At 38.7% G+C, this 22,678-nt stretch overlaps 1 protein-coding gene across 3 annotated transcripts in view; it reads right to left on the bottom strand.

Annotated features, from left to right (window-relative positions):
• The window catches only part of pkn1a (protein kinase N1a), a 65,912-nt gene that overhangs the window by 12,000 nt on the left and 31,234 nt on the right, over positions 1-22,678 (bottom strand). For 2 of the 3 annotated variants that reach the window (XM_036563410.1, XM_036563408.1), the window contains exons 2-10: positions 11,178-11,478; positions 8,675-8,823; positions 7,053-7,173; positions 3,829-3,974; positions 3,015-3,228; positions 2,171-2,365; positions 970-1,079; positions 534-677; positions 42-117 (exon numbers count right to left, since the gene is read on the bottom strand). In XM_036563410.1, coding sequence (XP_036419303.1) covers positions 42-117; positions 534-677; positions 970-1,079; positions 2,171-2,365; positions 3,015-3,228; positions 3,829-3,974; positions 7,053-7,173; positions 8,675-8,823; positions 11,178-11,478 — 1,456 coding nt within the window. Of the gene's footprint in view, positions 1-41; positions 118-533; positions 678-969; positions 1,080-2,170; positions 2,366-3,014; positions 3,229-3,828; positions 3,975-7,052; positions 7,174-8,674; positions 8,824-11,177; positions 11,479-14,836; positions 15,166-22,678 lie in introns of those variants that run through there. The other variant, XM_036563409.1, reaches the window with a different exon arrangement.

Genomic DNA, 22,678 nt, shown 5'->3' with positions numbered 1-22,678 from the left:
GCAGTAGGTGTGAATCTGCAGGGCTGATGCTGCAGCATTACCCTGCTGTTTAGAGAAGACTTTCTTCTGTCTCTTAAGGCGTGGAACCCTCTCAATGACAGGGTTAAAGAATGTCACCTGAAGCACACAAACACACTGATAAACTGCCACAAAAACTTACACGAGAAATAAGAAGTATTTTTCAGCAGTGATTATATGAATGTGTATATATGTACATCAGAGATCTGCAATATCATGGCGAATACAATGATCCTGACTTTGTACTTTTTATTTGTGTATCTATATATATATCTATATATATCTATATATATATATATATATATATATATATATATATATATATATACACACACACACACACACACACACACACACACACACAGTCATCTATATAGTACATTATTATTACATAGTATATAATTACTTATATATTACTACATAGATATTTACGTCTATACAATACATATGGAGAAAATGTGACCCCACATCCTGACAAGGTATAAAAACAAATATGCATGTGTGTTTGTACATACCTCAGCCAACAGCAGGCCCTGTGGTTCTAACTCCAGCTGAACTCTGTGTTTCTGATTGTCCAGAAAGTCCTCCAGCTTCAGAAACTTCAGTGCACACAGAGAACGGTAATCTCTCCAGTACACTGCAATCTCCATCTCTCTGCTCTACACACACACACACACAAAGAGAACATTTTCAAAACAATACATATACAGGCAATAATAGAAAGATATTAACAGAGTCTGAATGAGAATGTCAAATGATCTACATAAGAGAGATAAAGAAATTGATAAGATCTTACACTTTTCTTATGAAAATATTACTCAGATAAGACTGGGGTGAAACGAGTCAGACACAAAAAATTAAGCCATCTGTGAGACAAGTGTAAAAACTCCAAAGACCAAAGTTTCTCAGGAGCTGAATTTCAGAAACAGGAGAAAACTGCTGAAGGCTCACCCTCTCCAGCTCTATAGTGAAGGTCTGATCCCAGGCCTGTTCTCCTACAGTCCTCCATGCCGTCTGACCCACCACAGAGTTATCCAGCTTCAGCACTGCACTCACCTCCGCTGTACCAGAAGTGTTAATGGGATCTGTTAATACTCAGCTAAATAAGCTAGTATTTCACAAAAGAGGGTTTTTTTCAGCCAGATAACTTAAGCCAAAATTAAAACCTGTCCAATAGGAAAAGAGACAATGCGTATGTTTGTGGGACTGCTACTGGAAAATTTTCACTGCTGGCTTAAATATCCAGCTTTACTGAGAAATTCTGCTTCATGACATTATAAAAAAAGCTTTTCTAATTGTCATATAAAGACTACTCGCTGCTAATGTGGCCGTAAGACTAAGATTTAGGTAAAAACAGTTGGTCTTAGATCAGTATAAAAGGCCAACCAAAGCCCATATAGATTTATAAACTGTTAACATATTCAGCATACTGGATTAGACAAACAACATAAGCACCAATATAAAACAATACTTTAAGCTGACTGACATTATCTTCCAGTTTGTTTTTAACATTCACATATTTACATTTCCCTAAACAGAACGTTTGTGTTGGGTGCATTTTCGTCTATTGCACTGAGGCAAATGTTTGTAAACAGAATAAAGCATAAAACGGACAACACATACCATGGGTTTCACAAACAACAAAAATATGACCTCTGATTTTGTCCTCTAACACCTTTAGAGAGCAGCAGTGAGTAATGCTCAGGCTGTTTTGTCATCAGTTGGGAGCTACTAAATAAGCTAGGAAGTAAGACAAGAGGTAATCAGCTAATTTAGCCACTTTTGTACTTTAATAACTGCATAAAATGAACAAAAAAGGAATACAATTTTTAACTGCAATTATTTATATGGCAATTAATCAGCAGCAGCTAAAATTTAATGATTGTGACAGGTATATAAATTGCATGCACAGACTTTTTAATTCACTTTAATCTTTATAGCTATTACTGTGGCTAAATACAGCTCTGGCCACTTCTGAGGAAGAGCAAAATGTCCTCACAAAGTCAGAAATTTCTTTCTCTGTGGGGTCATTTAATTCCCACAAAAAGAGTAAAAGACAGAGCAAACACACACACACACACACACGCACGCACGCACACGCACACACACACACGCACACATACACAAACAAAGTTTATGTGCAGTAACTCACAGGAGAGTTCGTCTGTTTTGAGCGAGTTCTTGCCGCTCACGCTGCCACTGCGGCTGTAAAGGCCCTTCCCGCTGCGCATAAACGAGCGACCCTCACCCGGACTGTAGCACGGCAATACCACCGGGCTGCCACGGCAACGACCCGGAACCACCTCCATCACGCCCACACAGCCCAGCAACGTCACCTGCAGCGTGCCTGAAACACACACATAACTAACAGGTTAAATGTCCGAAAGTAATTTGTTATAAATTATTGTAGTCTTATAATATTATTATATCACAGCTGTTGGAACCAATACAAAACCTTGCACATCCAAAATGGAAATTCTTCAGAAGGAAAAAATGTTCTTAAATTATAATGGAAGTTAATATAAAAAGATTTTTTCCAAGTAAGGAAATTTTCCAAGTAAGAACATTTTCCAAGAAGGCAAATAACATTTACAGTAGGCTTAGCAGGCATGGTTTGGTTACACTTGATTGAATGTATCATACTGTCGCTGTCCAAAGAAAATCATGTATTGACGATATGTTTTCTAAATTTTAAACACATTTTGATGTAAAGGTATACGCTGAAATCCTTAAACCTTGCTTGTAAACAAAAAACACCTCTTAACATAGCAAAGTTTTCATTCAGTTTCTTTTAGAACTGTAAAACTGCAGAATGTTGAACCAAAGTATCATTCTAACTAACATGTGTGCCTCATTAAAAGTCCTCATAATGTGAAATTACTATTGTAAGAAGGTCAATATTTCTGGGTGCAGTAATTTTATCATAGATTTATTGCCCTTAGTATTATTCTAAGATGTGGAAAATGGATAAAACAAAGAAAACCCTGTGCGGTTACCAGTGAGCGGTGATGGTTTGGAGAGGGTGCTGTACTGGTTGTGCAGGTAGGGGGCGCCGTGTCTGGAGCTGAAAGCGGGCGAGGAGGCCAGAACCAGCTCCTCTTTAATTAAACACGCTTTAGGGTGATCCTCAGGCAACTCAGCCAGACGCTGGTCTAAAGAATCCCTCAACAAATCCAACCTCTGAGAGGATTCACTCAGACGACACTGAGCCTGCAGAGAGAGAGAGCGTCAGAGCGTGAGAGACAGTGTAATTAGCATTATGCTTATTCAATCTCTAAAAAGTATGGACAAGAACAGGAAAAAAGAAAAAAAAACAAATAAAGGAAAAAAGGATATCAAGTGTAACGACTTTTAGGTTCAATGCTGTTTGATTTTTGTTAGACAACAACACAATCACAACCCTGACAAGTTATAAGCTACTTAAAAACATACAACAGTATATGCATAACTTAAGCCTCACACACATATTCACCCACTTTACTCCGATAGGATGTACCCACATGCCTAAACTAAATGAGAGGCCCTTAGAAGAGCATGGGGGATGCATTGGTGACATATTTTTAAATTTCCATCATACATTTTTCCCCTTCAACACTGTATTGAAATCAATACAGTCTTAATAGAATAAAAAAAGTAAAAAAAAAAATAAAGAGGAAGCGAATGAGGGGTAAAAACATAATTAGAAAATCCTGGAGTAATAAAAACCTGTATAGTCTGTGCTTAATGATAAACTTTATAGGACATCTTTGTAGAACTGAAAGAGCACCTGGCCAGATGGTACTAGCTAAAGGTGTGAGTGTTTGATTTCACCTCTGACATGGCCTTCTTGTCCTGCACTTTACTGGCCCCCAGCAGCCTCAGTACATTCTTGGCTCCCTCAGCCACAGCATGCTCCACTCGGTAATGATGCCTCAACTCCTCAATCCTCAGCTCCATTCCACACGGGTCAGGCTTACCTGAATACACACACACATACAGTTGTTCGAAACTACTCTATTTTCCACTTTTACAGATAGGCAAAAGTTTGACACCTGCTCATTCAATGCTTCGTCTGAAACCAAAAGAGCATTAGTGAGGTCAAGTACTGATGCTGGATGATTAGCTCTGGATCACAAACTTCACTCCAGCTCATTCCAGAGGTACTGGATAGAGCTCCATCACTCTACAGAACACAGTTCCCCACGCTCCACACGCTCCACAGCCCAATGCTGGGGAAGGGGTGGGGGTTTTATACCCCAATAGCTGATGCTGGGCATTGGTCATGATGACCTTCAAAGTAGCTGACTAAGAGAGTTACTAATTAGAAGGTTGGTTTGGTATGTCTTATAGTACGTCAGCTATTTCTTTAAGAAACTGTGACATGTATTAGAATTAAAGTCAGAAAATTAATACTAGGCTTTTAAAATACTCAAGTTGTAATATATACAGTATGTTCCTAACACAAGCTGTAAAAGAAACCAGAAGCTATTTTGCTTTGTCTCTTATTTTAATAGATGTCAAAATGACTTATACAGCCATAGCCAGAAATGTCTCAATGCTGTGTGTGTAAACAGAAAGCCCAGCAACTGTTTAATACTAGCCTTAAATATCAGTGGGCGTAGAGGAATCAGAGGATTCTTGTAATGTTCTGCTATGTAAACACAGAAAGCACAGCAGGTACTGAGAAGAAAGTGTTTGGAATACTTTCACCTAGAACTTCTACTAAGAAACAGTCTGCAGACAATATTTACTGTAAACACCTACAGTCTAATCACAGTGCAGAGAGAGAGAGAGAGAAGAGAGAGAAGGACAGAGAGAGAGAGAGAAGAGAGAAGAAACAAGCAGAATGAGGAAAGGGGAGAGAAAAAACAGAAAAAGGTAAAGGGAAGAGAAAAAATGGGATATAGAGCAAGAGAGAGAGAGAGAAAAAGGAGATAAAGAGAGGGAGAGAAAAGAAAGAAGAGAAACAGAGAAGGAACATGGAAACAAGGAGAGACAAAGAGTAAGTAGGAAAGTGGGGAAAGAGTAGGAGAGAGGAAAGAGCGAGGAAGAAACTGAGAGACAGAGAGAGAGACAGAGACAGAGAGAGAGAGAGAGAGAGAGAGAGAGAGAGAGAGAGACAACAAGAGAGAGAAAAACAGAGAGAATGTAAATGTGAGATGTAAAAAGAAAGGATGAGAGCGAATGGAAAAAAGGATGAAAAGGTGAGGCTGGATGAGAAGAGATGCTTTCATGTCCTAATAAGGCATCAGACAGGGAGTACCTCGAGGGAAGTGTGTTTGTGTCTCGACTGAGAGCGCGAGTGTGTATGTGTGTTTGTGTGTGCGCGTGTGCGCGTGTGCTGATGTAATAATATTTGTGTATGTGTTTGACTGCAGGCGGCGGCGTCTCTGTTCTGTGTCAGAGCTGTAATGGAGTAAAGTGCATTTAACAGCATTACAGACACAAACAGGCTTTTAATACTGAACCACCGTCTCCAGACTGCACACATTCAACAGCTTCTGCCTAATGACCTGCACTGAGTCTGTGAGTGGTGTGGGTGAACTATCCTGTATACAGTGGACAGTGATGAAAAACAATTACACATAACCCTGACAAATCACAGTCATCGATATTGATAACCAGAATTGATAATTAACTGTAATCATTGATAGAAAAATCAACAACTGATTTTTACACTTTTTTGCATGAATTACAAAGAGCACAGCTCTAAAGATGCTAGCTGTTAATGCTAGCTCCCCCGAATTGTTTAAGCTACAATATACATCACTGCAATGACAAAGTTTTCAAATGACTAATTAGAATAGTGATACAGCAAATCTTCTGTGTTTCCCCCTTGCTGTGCCTTGCCTGAATATTTGTTGCATACCTCAAGACTGTTGTCTTGCGGTAAAACAGTGAAAAACGTCCACACTGCTGACACTGTCACTCTGCAGCATCTGAGGGTGATTATGCATGTGTCAAGTCAAGTCTAGTTTATTTATATAGCGATTTTTAAAACACTAAGCACCTTTACAGAAAAATCCAGGTCCGAGCCCCCATGAGCAAACCAAAGAGAGGAAGAAACCTCGAGAGGAACCAAGACTCAAAAGGGAAACCCATCCCTCTCTGTTCGACATCGGAAAGCAAGTTATCGGTTATGATTCTTCGGATATTCTGGAATTCATATAGATAATAATATTCAAGTTGTAATATTAATCAACCGATATATTGGCCACTGATGTATAGAATACAATAGAAGAATAGAAAAAATGTATTGTCCATTTCTGAAAATGTGTCTTTGGCTTAACCAGGTTGCACAAAATATAATAAACAGATAAATAAAAAAATGACATACAAACACAAAACACGACATATAAGAGCACACCTTAGAACACAAGCCAGCTTCGAATACCCCAGCCATCATTTGGAACGCTGGCTTCTATGCCAACTTAAGCAGACCATTCAGTTACTACATTAAAGAACGCAATTCTGCCTACTGTTGTTATTCACTTTATATGGTAAACATATCATTTTGTCCACTACTTATTTTCTAAAGAGGTGTTGGACGTTTGCAAGTATCTTAACAATGTTCTACTCTTCTAAGTTTGGGAATCATTGTGTGGGTGATAAGGTCACATAACTTCTGCCCAGAAACGTGATGCCATTTAAACAAACACTGTTTTTTTATTTAATGAATATTAAAATTTTTCATTTACTCTAACAATCCTAACGAGTGTATGACTTTGCATCTAGTCCCAAGTCATGTTAGGTCAACACGCCCAGTCATTACAAGTGTTCGTGCACACACACACGTACACTGACACACACACATACAATCCACAGCGATCTGCTTACCATTCTGATCAATAAAGCGACTGTACTATCAATCCAATAATGCAGTGTGGTTCAAAACACATACACACACACTCCCCTCTGTACATACAGAGATTTAGCTACTCATCGATCTGTTTACTATCATCATCAATCAAAGCACTGCATCTTCATAGCAATAACACAATGTGATACAAGGAGGAGCCTCACAAAGAATAAAAATAGGCAACAGGCAAACTCACCCTGTATGTCCTCGTTGTGTTCGAAGGCCTGCACTGCCTTACGGATCTGCATGCGGATGATGTCTATCTTGGTTTTGCTGTCCTGAAGCATCTGCTGGGCCGTCTGTAGCATCTTCTTATCCTGAGACACACAAACACACAATCAAAAGTTAAGCATATGAAAGGTAGAATAACACATCACCAGCTGTTCAACGGTTTGGGGCATCCTTGTGGTATTTTTTATTTTACAATGCGCCAAATGTTTTCATTGGGTAAGAGGTCTGGACTGTAGGCAGGCCAGTTTAGCACCCAGACTCTTTTACCACAGAGCTGTACTGTTGTAACATTCACAGAATGTGGTTTGTCGTTGTCTTGCTGAAATAATCAAGGCCTGTCCTGAAAAAGACATCATCTGGATGGCAGCGCACGTTGCTCCTAAAACTTTATATATCATTTGGCATTAATGTTGCCTTCACAGACGTGTCATCCATGCCATGTACGCTATACCAACATGGATGCTGGCTTTTGAACTGTGTGCTGATAACAAGGCAGACGGTCCTTCTCCTCTTTAGCTCAGAGGATGCAGCGTCCATGATTTCCAAAAGGAATTTCAAATTTTGATTGGTCGGACCACAGATTTTTCCATTTCGCCTCAGGCCATTTTAAATGAGCTCAGTCCCAGAGAAGGCGGCAGCATTTTTGGATCCTGTTTGTATACGGTTACTTCTTTGCATGGCAGGGTTTTAACATCCACTGTGTGTGTTTTTAATGCAGTGTCACCTGAGGGCTCGAAGATCACAGCCATCCAATATTGGTTTTCGGCCTTGTCCTTGCACACAGAGATTTCTCTGATTCTCTGACTCTTTTAATGATATTATGTATGGGTATATTTTTTTCAAAACACAATAAAATTTCTCAGTTTCAACATTTGATATGTTGTCTTTGTACTATTTTAAATTAAATCTAGGGTTCAAATGATTTGCACATCATTGCATTCTATTTTTATTTACCTTTTGCACAGCATCCCAACTTTTTTGAAAACGAGGTTGTATTACAAATTATTCAAAGCGGATACATTTTGCCATGTGAACATTTTTTCTCCGGAAAATAGTTTAAAGGGAGCAGAAATATGACTATATGCAAACTAACACTGGAGGACCCTGAATTGATATAAGGCTGGCAACCTCACCAAAATACCCTGCACAAACCATTACGCTGCAATATGCCATTATAGAATTATTGTACATCATTCACGGTTTTAAACAACCAGCACTGGGTGCATCCCGATACATCATTTGCAACTTGTTTTGTAATTCTCAAATGGAGATGGAATTATCTTATAGATATTTTGGGTGATACAACAACAGTAATCTTTTATTCATCCAAAGAAGAGGGGTAGGATGAGTTTATCCAAGTGAGATGATTTTTGTGAGGGGGAGGGAAAAAATACATGTAATTTGACCAGGGGCGCCTAAACTTTTGTATACAACGATATCATGTTGACATGTAAAATGTCTTCAAATATCATATACTACATTTCTTCCATATCGCTCACCTTTAATTTGAACTACGTTTTCAGGTTGCAGCGAAAATCTTGCCATGTTTGTGTTTGAACAGCGAGAAATGGACTGTGTTTGGGTTACCTTTGTAGAGCCATTGGCGTAGATTGGGATCATGTTTTCGGCTCCTTGCTTGACTTTGAGCTCAATGTTGAGCTGTCTCTCCAGGGCTGCGATGCGTTCCTGATGAGCAGATGCTCGGCTCTCTGCCCCTGGAGACTGGGGCACATCATCTGCAGGGCAAATGTCACAGTTAGGTCCTGTTACCTTGAAATAGTAACTTGTAGGAAAATCAAATGCACACAGATTACCCCCTACCCCACATATAGTCAGTCAGCCAAGACATGTTTTGTGCCTAAAGCTTGCTTCTTTAGTTTTGCGCTGGAGCTACGAGGCTAACGCAGCTAACACGTACTGGAAGCTTGGCACTGTGCAAACTGCATGCCTAAATCATCAGACACTTGTCTTCTACAGAGTTATGAAGTAATCTATGCTACTACTGCTACTAATGCTCCCACAATGTACTTCTGTCAATTTTTATAGACGTTAGTATGTCATACAGTGTCAGAAAACACATAAGCAAGTGTGTGACGATTTAGGCATCCAGTTTATATTTAGTGAAATGTGAAATTTGTTTTTTTTTGCCATGCAAAAGCTGCTCTTTTTGCTTATATGAAGTCAGCTTCTTAGGATTTAGGATTTGATTGAGTGTGACTGTAAATCAGCTGTTGGTAAATGTCTATTCAGTTATGATTTACAGATTTGTTCACTGCATAATTCTTACTACAGTTTACGGACATTGAAACACAGTGTAGAGTAAAACTTCTGTCATCCATTATTGATATCTCACCCCACAAAACATGTGTTTTTCTCCCATTTAAATATTCATGTGAACCAGAAAAACATCCAGCTGTGAACAAATCAACATTGATATACACTAAAACTGCAGGGAACGCATGATCCTCCCAAACGGATGTTTAAGCCTCAATTCAAGGCTGCTAGACTTAGCTTGTTTCACCGCAGAAAACAGCCACAGGCTTTTGTAATAAATGACTCAGAACCAACTGTCTCATCTAGCCATTTTGACATAGCTAAACATAGCCAGTCATGATAATGCAAATTCCTACAATTCTGTGATGTAATCATCCAGAAAAAATGTTCCAGAACAAACTCAATTTCAAGCGATGCCCCAAGCCAACATAAAACAGTTTACCCACACACCTCCAAATTACTGAATTTAGGTGCTTCAGCCGCACTCACTGTTAACAGATGTGTAAATTCAAGCACATAGCCATTAAATCTCCATAGACAAACAAAGGCAGTAGAATGGGTCATACTGAAGAGCTCAGTCACTGTAAGTGTGGCACTGTCATAGGATGCCACCACTGCCAGGTCATGAAATTTCTGCCCTGTGAGATCTGCCCCAGGCAAGCATCCAGGAGCAACAACAGCTTAGTCACGAAGCAATACACCATGCAAACTCACAGAGCGAAGACACCAAGTGCTGAAGCACGTAGCGTGTAAAAATCACTTGCAACACAAAGCTCCCAACTGCCTCTAGAAGCAACATCAGCAGAAGAACTGTGCATCGGGAGCTTCATTAAATGGGTTTCCATTGCCGAGTCGCTGCACACATATCGGAAATCACCGTCAGCTGAAGCACGACGCCACTGGACCCTGCAGCAGTCTGCAGCATTCACTATCTGGCAGGCTGAGGGACAAACCTGGGTTTGGCAGATGGCAGGAGAACCTTATCTACCTGAATGCATAATGCCAGCAGTAAAGTTTGGTGGAGGAGGGATGATGGTCTAGGGCTGTTTTTCAGAGTTTTGGGCCCCTAGTTCCAACAAAGAGTAAAGGTAACATTACAGCACACAAATATATTTTACACAATTATTTGCTTCCGACTTGTGGCAACAATCTGGGGAACGCCCTTTCCTGTTCCAGGATCACTGTGACTTGTACACAACGTGAGGTCCATTAAGACACAAATTGACAAGTTTGGTGTGGATGTACTCCAACCCTGAACTCAACCCCATTGAACACCTTTGGGATGAATCACAATGTTGATTCTGAGTCAGGCCTTCTATTCCAATATCAGTGCTTGACCTTACAAATGCTCTTTTGACTGAATGGGTACAAATTCCCACAGACACACTCCAAAGTCTTGTAGAAAGCCTTCCCAGAAGAGAGGCTGCTATAACATCTGGAGGCCATATTAATGTCCATGGTTTTGGAATGGGAATCAAATAAGTTCATATAGGTGTGATGGTCAGACGTCCACATAGTTTTGGCACAAGCAATACACCTATCTGGCCATAATTAACAAATTAACACTGAAACAGGCAGGCTAATTACCCAATTAAATTAATTAATAAACCCAATTCTTTAGGTTTGCCATTCCAAGGCTGTTACAACACAAAAGTAACGTTGAGTAGTTTTAGGCATTTAAGTAGCCAGCTAAGTATTTTTGTTACACTGTTTCGTATTAGGCTTGTCTTGTCAGCTAGCCTGACAATACCCACTGCCGACAACACAACTGCCCCGCATCCCTGTCACCAAGAGACTCTGTCATTAGTCAGCTCACCACGCGTGTCGTCAGTTCCCTTGACGACAATATGGGCATCGAGTTCCTGCAGCTGGGCATGGAGCGAGTCGAGGCGGCGGTTGGAGCTGCGCAACTGGTTGTCCACCTGCTGAGCATTGCGCTTGTCGGTGGTGGCCCGGCGCAGATTCTCCGCGCCCTCCTTTATTTTTAACTCCTTACGGATCTCGCGGCGGATTCGCTCACGCTGCTCGTCCAGCCGCTGCTGCACGCTTGAGTCTGAAAAGTCTGAGCTGTGGTCCAGGCCGAGCTGCTCCAGGACAGACAACCCGCCAGGGTCACTCTGCGGAAAGAGAGAGAAAAGTTTTATAAAGCCCTTTTTTCATTTTTCAAATATTATTTACTGCAAATGCTGATATACAGTTACTTTATATTTGATTAACTTAAAAAAATAGTAACTGGCTTATGTGCAAAAGTTCAGACACTCTACTAAGTCAGTATTTAACCCCTCTTCTGGCAGATTTCACAGCTTACAAACATTTTCTATAGTCAGCTAGCAGCTGTTTTACCCACTCTTCCCTGCAGACCGATTCTAGTTTTTCAACATTCTTGGGCCGTCTTGCTCGCACAATGCGTTTAAGATCTATTCACAGACTTTCTATGATATTCAAGTCAGGGGACTCTGAGGGCTACGCCAAAAGCTTCGGCTTGCATTTTTTGAAGTAGTTCATGGTGGAGGTATGTTTTGGATCATTGTCCTGCTGTAGCCGGTCGCTTTCATTTTCAAGTTTCTTGACTGACCGTGTCACACTTTCTTTCAGAATTTGCTGAAATTTAGTCAATTTTTCCATCTACCCATGCAACGTTTCCTGTGGCACAGCCTGCCACTCAACCCCAAAGCATAACAGATCCACCACCATACTTAACAGTAGGCAGAGTGTTCTATACATCAAATGCTGCTCTTTTTTCTCTACACATACCTTTCGTGATAGAGTTCTATTTTTATTTTATCAGTCCACAGCACTATCCAAAATACCTTGGCTTATCTAGATGTTGCTTTGCATACTTCAGACGCTGACTTTCGTGATGAGATCACAGGTGAGATTTCCTTCTGATGACTCTTCCCTGCAGATCGCATTTGTGCAACCAACACTGCACAGTAAAACAGGGCACCTCCACTCCTGTGTCAGCTAAATCTTCCTAAAGGTCTGTTGCTGTCACATGGTTATTGTTAGTGTTAGCGCGAGGTTTGGAGAGTTACAGAAATTATTATCTTTTTAAGATAATCAAATATGTGTACTGTGTGTGGGTTTTCACTTAAACTTTTCACTTGGAAAAAAATGATAAATGTCATTTGGTCTAGGAAAATTAAAACAGTTATACAGCGTACTATTCACATGTGCTCAGAGGTTGAATTAAAAAAAAAATCGAGAAGAATGGTGGGTTCAAATGACTACTCTGGGGGAGGGGGCTGGCTCTGGATACATTCAAGGCAAATTGTTTTGAAAATCTCAAACACAGATGGAATTATTAACTAAACATCTTAGGTGATAATAATAGTCTTCCAAAGAACATGGAAAGGGGGATGGCAGTCAGGCCACTAATGATAAATAGCACCAATTAAATAATCGTGATTAACAATTTATGCTTTTTTCATCTACTGTAAGTTATTAAAGTTGTACGTTATTAAAGTACTAACCTAAAGTGGTCAAATTGGCTGATTAGTTATCTTGTTTTCTGGCTCACTGTTACTATAAACATGCGGTAGCACAACTCAGAAGATAGAAATTGTATTTTTTGACCCAATACGCGTCTCAATATCCATCTATTTTCTTCTGTTTACATGCATTTGCCTCCTAACTGATAAAAACCCACACTCAATTCAGATTCTGTTCATTACAACTTATTGAAACTTGTTGAAACATATGATTATGGACTAGGGCTGGGCAATATGACGACATTTATCGCTATCATGAAAAAAATTACGTCACAATAGAACACACTATGCTTTTCTGAGTATATCAGGGATATCGTCAGTACTTAAAGAACACTCAACTGCATGTATTATTGCAAAGAGAGCATAGTTAGTCTGGCTTAAGTGGATTTAGTGTAACTGTGAATTAATGAGCAAAAATCATTGTACTCATATTTTCAAATGTTGTTCTACTGCTTCATTGTTGTCTGTTTCAACTGACTAGATGAACAAAAAATTGTAACATTGTGTATATCGGCCACTCCTATTATGTACATACAAGCCCTACGTGTGCTGCATGCCAGATTCTACGATAAAGATTCTCTGATGACAGGCCTAAAATGCTACTGTGATTCAGCTTATGTCATCCTGCAGCGCCACCTTATTCTAATAATGTAACAATGCTAATTGTTTTGTACACTGTGTCCTGGCTAGCCATGCAATTTCAAGGCAGGGTACTCTTGATAAACTGGAGGCAGGAGGCACATTGTGCAATTTGTGTCTACAGCAGCATTACTGTGGCAAATATTACAGCCTATATATCTGCCTTGTGCTATGTGTTATTCTCTGTTATGCCAATAAAGCAGCCTGAAGTGAACTGTAGTGAACAGGACTGAGAAAGGCTTAAGACACATTGATCAAAAGAAATAAAGTCTTTTTGTTCAATAGTTGAGGTCCACATCATTCACTTCATAATAGTTTACTATTCATGCGATTAAATGTACAGTTCAAATATTGCTCAGAATGACCAAACTGCTTGAAATCCTTGAAGTAGAACTGACTTTTAACAAAAACTTTAAAATAAATAAATAAATAAATAAATACTCTGCTTAGCTGTGAAAGCATTGCAGAAATTCTATACAAATACAGACCTGTTTCAACCATTTAGAGTCACTCGATGCTGTATGTGAGACAGCTTCAAAAGCTTGTGACGAAACAGCTGAAGGAAGCCACGCAAATGCAAACTCTCTGAATTTAAAAAGCAAACGGCCCTGACAGAAGGCTAAACTGTAAACACAGAAGTGGCTGGGTCTGAGGTTGTGCCTTGAGACCAAAATAATCGTCAGGAATAAAACGACGAAGTACAAAAAGGGAAACAAAGCAACACTAAATGCTGGGCAGACAGATCAAAGATCTTTCAAAGCAAATACACAATCAGCTGCAAAGCCTCTAAAAAGCACTTAACACATCAGCTCAAAACTAAGCTATTGTTTTCCAGGAACTGCAGAAGCTCGAATTCCATCGAAACAAATCTGATTTCTGATAAGCCAGGAAGCTACGGTTTGCTGCTGTTGTGACCAGTGTCATTCCAAAGCTACTCAATCCATCAACTAGCCTTGCAGAATACAAATAGAAAATGAAGTAAAAATACTTAACATACCTTAAGAATGACACCACGTTTGAAGTGAAAACAAAAAGTGAAAGAAGAATGTAACGCTATTGGTTATTAAGGAAAAATGTTTGCCATTAAGGACATTCAGGATTGTGAAACTACAACATAAATATAAATGTCAACAGCTTAATATGTTTACATCGCAACCCAGGTCAATATTGCAAAGACTAGTTTTAAAATGCAGCTCAGCAATACAACCAAGTAAACACGCATTCACATCATAACGACACTGCGGTAAACAACTCAAACATGTCTGATGCAACTCACTCTTGCGGTTTATCACACAGCTAAAATTCATGGAAAACAACAAAAACGCTGTGAGCAACGGCACTCCACCTGCGTGTCCAGGTAATCCCAGCGATCCCAGTGGTCCCATTCCCCCGACCAGCACATGCTGTTCACTCCAGCCCTACTTTCTAACCACTAAACCAGAACTGAGACAGAGATAGAGACAGACAGAGAGAGAGAGAGAGAGAGAGAGATAGAAAGGAAGGGAAAGCCATGGTTGGGGTCGCCCTCCCTGGGCAGGATATCCGGCTGAGCCTCAGCACGGTCACTTCCTGTTTCCTGTCAAGTTCGGGTTGACTGGCCGGCACCAGTGGTTTGGTGTTTTGGTGGTGATTCAGTTCTAAACCGACAAAAACGACGCACTGAATTTGAAACGACGGGTGTGATTGAAACGTACCCATCATTTTCACATGAATAAAATGTATTACATCGACACTATTCTGTCCTTTTGGCAATAAACGTTTTGACGTAATATATAAGTGTGGAATTAATGTACATATTTTATTTAAGTAAATTAAGTGCATTAGTAAAGATTTAACTGATGCCCATCAGCTCAGTGAAGAATGTGATCTACAGTAATACCTATAAGTTTATAGTACATGGGTTTACACGAGCACATGCTGTGCCTTTATAATCACTCTGGTTCAGATTTTTACCGTCTTCATTCTCTTCCTTTCATAAGCACTGATCAAACAGCAGAACTGCTGAAGAGAGAGAAAAAGAGTGGGAGTAAAAGATGGAGGGACAGGGTGAATTCTCATAATGACAAATGAGAAACTGACAGACAGCAAAAGAGGGAGAGAGAGAGAGAGAGAGAAACAAAAGAGACAGACCAGACAGAGAGAGAGATTGAGACAATTTTGTTTCTATTTCTATTTATTTGCTGAGTTTAATGTGTATGTGTATATATATATATATATATAATAGATATATATATATATATATATATATATATAATATAACACACACACACACACACACACACACACATATACATACACACACACACACACACATATATATATATACATATCATATATATATATATATATATATATATATATATATATATATATATATATATCAGCAAATAAACAATAATTGTGCATTAACTGCAGAAGTGTGTTTTGAGAGGAAGAGAGACACGGACATCATTAGCTCATATTACAGGATGTGAACACAGGTCTAGAAAAACTCTTCCTGCAATTGCATCCAATTCAGATTCCTTGAATGCAGCTTCACTTAAACAAACACAGGCTAACACTAACAACCAACCTACATCCTCCTATTAGGGCCACAAAAGACATGAATTCGAGAGAGGTACAGAGGAGAAAACTGCCTAAAAGGCTCTCAGTGTGACTAATAAGCATAACACAGTAAACAACCAGCCTGCAGAATTATTCAAAACACTGTTACGCTATCAGAACAGGAAGTAACTGGACTGCTGTGACAGCGAACGGTTTTTTCCCCCCACACTTGCTGTGCATCTCATTACTATGGTACTTCTTGCTATTTTAACCATTAAACCACTGGTTTTATTATAGCTGTCTATCATTTACTGGTATTATTGTGGTGTTACTCTATTTAACCACATAATTACATAATTAATTTCCCTAGCTATATAATGAATTACATTTACATTTGACTTGCATTCTGTATCAACAGCTTGAATCTGCACTTTATGGTATTTATTTCAATGTCAAAAACAAATTAAAATCATACAGATCTGACAGAATTTCTCCACTTGTTTCAATAAGCTATGAGGAATAAATCCTATAAACAACATGCCATAACTGAGAATTCCAAGGGGACAAAATAACGGCCCTTTCATGACTAATCCTCCTGCAGGCACTAAGATATCTCTGGAAGCACTGGGTGTGGAGCTCCAAGCTCAGCTCTCATGTCCTCAATTCAACATGACAAAGTGTACTATCCCACTCAGTCTCCTGGCCTAAGAGAGGGGTGATACATTTCCTGATATAAAAGGCTAATTTACAGCGGAATACGCATGATAAAAGTAGGTCTGGACGATTTGAGATTATTATAAATGGATATTGGTCAGAAGTGATCGATCCACAATACTGTTTCTTAATCAAAAGTTTCTATGCAACAGAGCATATCAAACCACTAGTATTTGGAATGACTTTGTTTTATCTTTGCAATTTAAGAAATTTAGAATAATTGGTGGGATTCCCCTTCAACTGTGTGAATGCTCAGTACATGAGCACAACTAGAATACAACAATTACTGGAGTATCTGCAAAAAACAGTACAATCTTGAGGGTTTAAGATGAAAGTAATGCAAACACACGATCATGAGATTAATCGTGAAATCATTTTTTTGTTTTTTTTTTACAGTGGAGGAATGTTCTATTTAGATCAGCCTATGCCCAACATGGGTGACTGTCAATGGGTGCTAAAGGAAAGGGTGATTCAGTGAACTAGATCAGTGTTTTTAAAACTGGGGCTGTGAAAAATTTCAGAAGTTAGATCTCCACCTTGTCATATTTATCATATCTAAAAGAGTGTTACTTCTGTAAAAACGACAGAAGGTATTAAAAATTGAGAACATCCAGAAGTTTTCAGATCCAGACCTTGAATCCAGTTTTTGGTCCTGTATTTTGTAATCACTGGTCAGATAAAGACCAGTGATTACAAAATACAGGACCAAAAACTGGATTCAAGGTCTGGATCTGAAAACTTCTGGATGATAGAATTTTCCAAGTCCCTTTTTTCCCCCAAATATAAACAATAACATCACCTACTGGGATATTAAGAAAGACGCCTGGCAACTACTCAGCCACATGTAACAGTCATGATACATAGCTTTTACATGTTTGCTTTCTGCTTAAGACACAGTTGCTTGCAAAGCTCATTTCATTTGGCCAAGATGTGCACATCCTGTTAACTAATGGGCAAGTGGCTGTGAAGTCTACAGACACACATACACACCTCTACCTCAAACACTCTGCTGCATGGCAGTGCGAGTCTGAATAGCCAGAGAGAGTGTGAGCAACAACGTGTGAGTGAGAGAGACAAACAGGCAAAGTCAATACTATTATTAGCTTAGCATTAACACCCAAGGGGTAGAACACAGAGCTGGATTCGAGGGTTAGCAAGCCAACTGCAAGTTCAATTTAAGGCGGCATCAAGCTGAGCTGGGCAAAATCCCTTTGGGTTCAATTTAAGGCTACCTTAAATTAACTGGCAATAAATCCACTTGAACCTCCAAAGGCGGCCAACGAGTAATCCTAAAGATAAACAGCAAAACACTTTGCTACTAAGGATGGGTATTCAAATATATGGATATCTGAACTCATTTCAGTATTTATGGTATCAGGTGTGTACAAATCATGTCTAGTCTAGAATAAAAAATTAAATAAATTATGTTTGGTATTTTTAAATAGGTTTCTGGCTGCTATTGATAATGAGACTCTTGTTGAGTGGCCTCTAAAAGTATTTGGACATTTTAAACATTTTTCCTTTAGGTTACTTCATAAAATGTTTAACAAGAGAGGAACATCTTTAGTGCAACATCAAACTGATAGTAGACTCTGTGTGTAGAAAGCCTGGAGAAGGATTCCAACCAGACTGCACTAAGAGTACTGTAAAGCACAGAGATGAAAATGTCAAAGTCTGGGCCTTAAAATGGCATCACTGAGCTTCTGTTCATTGGGCTCATGAACTCAGGAACCCTGAGTAGTGTAAATAAAGTCTGACTGTAAGATTTCCAGCCTTTGTAAGAATGCACACATAAAATTACTGCGCAATTTTTCATGACCCCCCATGTTAAATCTTGTATACTGTGTATTGTTTTGTATGTTGTTTACTGTACATGTACTATACTGTATGTTTATGTGTATTATGCTACAACAGAGTTGGATTACATCTTTTTGCACCGGATACAATTGCAACTGGCACGGTGTGTGGCAATAAAACAAGTCAAATCATACAAAGGCATTTTGGAGGTAAACCTGCAGAAGTCTGCAAAGAAATTGTTACAATCAAGTTCTAGTTATTAATGCTGCAAAAAAAAAAATCTCATGCATTATATAAGAAGTTACCATTGGCTGGTAGTGTCAACATTAAACAACACTTGAATGAAAAAGATCTTAAACATCCCTGTCAGTGCAACTGGTTCAATAATATGTAAGGGTAACGTTCCTGGAATCACAACCAAATCATGTGCATTTGATTCCAAGGACATGCACAATGAAGTATGGAGATGAGACCATCATGATATGCTTCTCTACAAACAGTCCCGGGGCATTACACGTCATCAAAGGAAACAGGAATGGAGAAATGTACTGGGACATATTAGAGGAGAAATTATGAAAGCTCATCTGCCAAGAAACTGAATCTGGGGAGAAGATGGATATTTCAAAAAGATAATGACTCCAAACATACAGCCAAAATAACTCAAGACTGGATTCTGAAAAGGAAGGTGAAAGTGATTGCATGGCCTCTGCACTTCCCCTTACTTGAATTATTTTGAAAATGAATGGAAAAAGTTGAAATTAGGCATCCATCATAGGGACCCTTGGAGACTTGAGGAACTGAAAATGGTTTGCCAAGAGGTACGGGCCAAAACTTAACCAAAACATTACCAAAAAGCTAATTACTTCTCACCTGCGTAGTCTCAAAGCTGTAACTGCCAACAGTGGCTTTGTGACAAAGCACTAATTTTATTTGTGGTGTTTGAATGTTTTTTTGTTTTTTTTTACTCTAATCTGTTTTTTTTTAAATAAATCTTTGTTTATGCTCATCAATATTTACTTTTTGTTTATATTTGTAAGGAAAAAGTCATTTCAAAATCACATTTTGTGTGGGCAAAATGAAGCAGATATATGCACTAAAAACATATTAAATAACAAAAACAAAAGTGTATAAGTGCTTGTTTAGCCTCACTGTAAGTCTGTATCACCAAATATCCAGGTACAGATTACCTCATGTGCAACTGAAAATGAACCAAAAAGAACACAAACAAATATAACTCAAATATACTCATTGTTATCAGGACATTCAAATACCATTATTTAACATGGATACGAAAATAGTAATGTTTAAAATGCCTGTGTGACACATTCTTCAGCCTACAATCTGATCAGTGCACATACACACAGTGAAGTCTAGTCAAACACACACCAACATCCAGCGCTGTCTTCAAGCGTTCACAGTGGACGTCTTTAACCTGACTTCACAACCACTTGCCCATTAGTTTACAATATGTGCAGGTCTCTGCAAGCGAAATGAACAACACCAAAACACAAAAAGCATGCTGTGACTAAGCCAGGGGCCATTACAGTAGCTTTAGCCTGCTCAAAAACACATGAGTCACTTACAGTAAGGGAGGATGAGAGGGCAAACCTGACTCATAACAAGAGAGAGAGAGCTTCACAGCTGCTCCAATACCACAAACAACCTGTCTCCATTCTACTTACAACACTGAGGTGGTGTTCAATACTATGGAACTGGATTCTTGGGCTTAGAAGCGAATCTCTGGCCCTACTTAAAGTGCACAGATCAAGATGCCTACTACTACTACTTTTAACTGCTTAACATACATCTGTCCAGTTCTATTGAAAACAGTGTGTCATTAAGTGTCAGAAACCACATAAGCACATATTTGAGATTACTTAACAACTCAACATAATCTGAGTGAAGAGTGTGCTGATTTAGGTATGCAATTTGCACAATGCTATTAGCTTCCGTTACTTGTAGCTCCATTACAAAACTAAAGAAGCAAACATTTGGGGTGAGGAAGAAATTGATGACTTCAAGTTGAAGCTTAGTTTTGCTAGCAGTGAATCCTGGGGTTTCGTTATGAAACATCCGGATGTGACAGCTGATAGTATCAGTTTTTAGTGGGGATGTGACAATACGGCTACCAGTACTTGCTGAATACTGACATCAAAGCTCGCTGCTGGGTAACAGTACAGTGGTTATTGCCAATCACAGATATCATCATCCACACAGAAACCGGATATAAACTGAGTGTGAGTCAGCAACAGCATGAAGCCTAACAACCAATAAAATTAGCTTTGACCTGCTGGGACAAAGCCAAACTACATGAGCAAAAATTGCACAACTGTTCAACACATTTACATGGAGGGATTACATAAATTTATCATTTGAGTAGAGTAGAAAGAAGACTTGGAGCTCAGTATTTGGAATCAATAGTGGCAATGGAAAAATCCACCAGTCCTAGTTCTTGGCCTTTACACAAGAAATGAATTCAATGTTTTACAGTTTAATAGTCACAAAAGTCTAAAAATATATATAGGAAACTAGGATTTTATATGAACAAATCAGCTGTTCACTAATGTTATATACTTCCATTCAAATGTTTGGAATCACTTGACATTAACATTTTATATACAATAATAATATCTTATACAGTGTGGATTTAAATATTACAAATTATTTGCCAAAAGCTATTTCAGATGTTTTATTCAATATTTCAAGAATTCTGGGAGCAAAATATATCAAACAAAAAACAACATAATTATCTACTTACATTCATGTTTGTCAAATTACCTGAGATTTGATCTCCACTTTTGAAATATGAGTCATTATAAAATCACCTCCATTCATCAGACATCAAACATTTCTACAATTTTATTTACAGCTCCCTAGTGTTTGAAACCTGTGAACAGGAGCAGCACATTAAAATCATTTTATACGCTTTTCTTCAGCCAAACTGGTTTTATATTATCAAGAACACTGATTCCAAAATCATGCACAGTATGCAGTGTACATTGTGTGATAGTCCTCATTCCAAACTGGCTTTGTTGAACCACAGTGTCAACATGTTAAGTGTTCCGGATATAAACACAGAATTATAGGCTGGGGACAAAGCTTGTCATGACGTTCACTTAATTAAAATGTCACTAGCCTAGCCTAAAAACAACAGGCTATAGGCCAAGGGCGCATAACTCTGATGTTGGTAGACTGGTGTCTAGCACTGTTTGGTGATTTCCCTACTCAACCACACCTGATTCAACTAATCTATTGGATGCCAAGTTTGAACTCCCACTAAATCTAACTCAAATGTTCAAATGCTGAAGGGGTTTTGTTGAGATACTGGCCCATTTTATCACATCATGAAAAATTACCAAATTGTGATAAACAGAACATTTGATTTTTCCTAAAAAGGATGTGTGAAATATAAAGAAAAAGTAACCCTACTGGACCAAGACTTAAAAAAGTTGAGTAAAAAATGTGGACAAGCTGCCGGACCAATTTCAAATCGCTGTAGTAAAGGAAGTTTTGCAATGGGCAAAACTATATATATATATATATATATATATATATATATATATATATATATAGCGCTATAAAAGAATAACTATTTGGATCTATTTCTGAGCTTTTTTGCTCCGGCGAACAGCGAACTGCAGTGTTTTATTACTGACAGAAGAAGAAACCATAATGACAAAAGGGGTTAAACACATGTCAAAAACACAACTAAGACACAAACTAGACTTGAATATTGGCTGCTGAAATGCCCAAAATGCACGTCTCTAAGATCTAGCACCTTCTTCTGACTGTATTTCAGCGGGGTTTATGCTTGTTTAATAGCTGCAAAGCACTTCTCTGACACCATGAATCTGAACACATCAGAAAACCTGAGCTCCTCCAGGGCTTAAAATATTTCTCAGCATTCATCTGTTCAGTGAATATTAAATGAATCATTGGTGCAACCGCAGCTAAGTATTTTTTATGTGTAACAGACAATTTATGCAAGTGTTGCTGTTGCTGGTCATTCTCCCGTCGTCTCCTTCATTCTCTCTCACTGTCCCTCGACCAGAGCTGTGTTTACGCAGCAGTCAAATTAATTTTTTTTCATTCAATTTTTTTTCCAAATGAATAAAAATAGTAATTTTTTGTT

Source organism: Colossoma macropomum, unplaced genomic scaffold, assembly GCF_904425465.1.
Source record: "Colossoma macropomum unplaced genomic scaffold, Colossoma_macropomum, whole genome shotgun sequence".
NCBI classification, from domain to species: domain Eukaryota; kingdom Metazoa; phylum Chordata; class Actinopteri; order Characiformes; family Serrasalmidae; genus Colossoma; species Colossoma macropomum.
The sequence above is the reverse complement of the archived record's forward strand: the minus strand, read 5'-3'. Positions and strand labels throughout refer to the sequence as shown.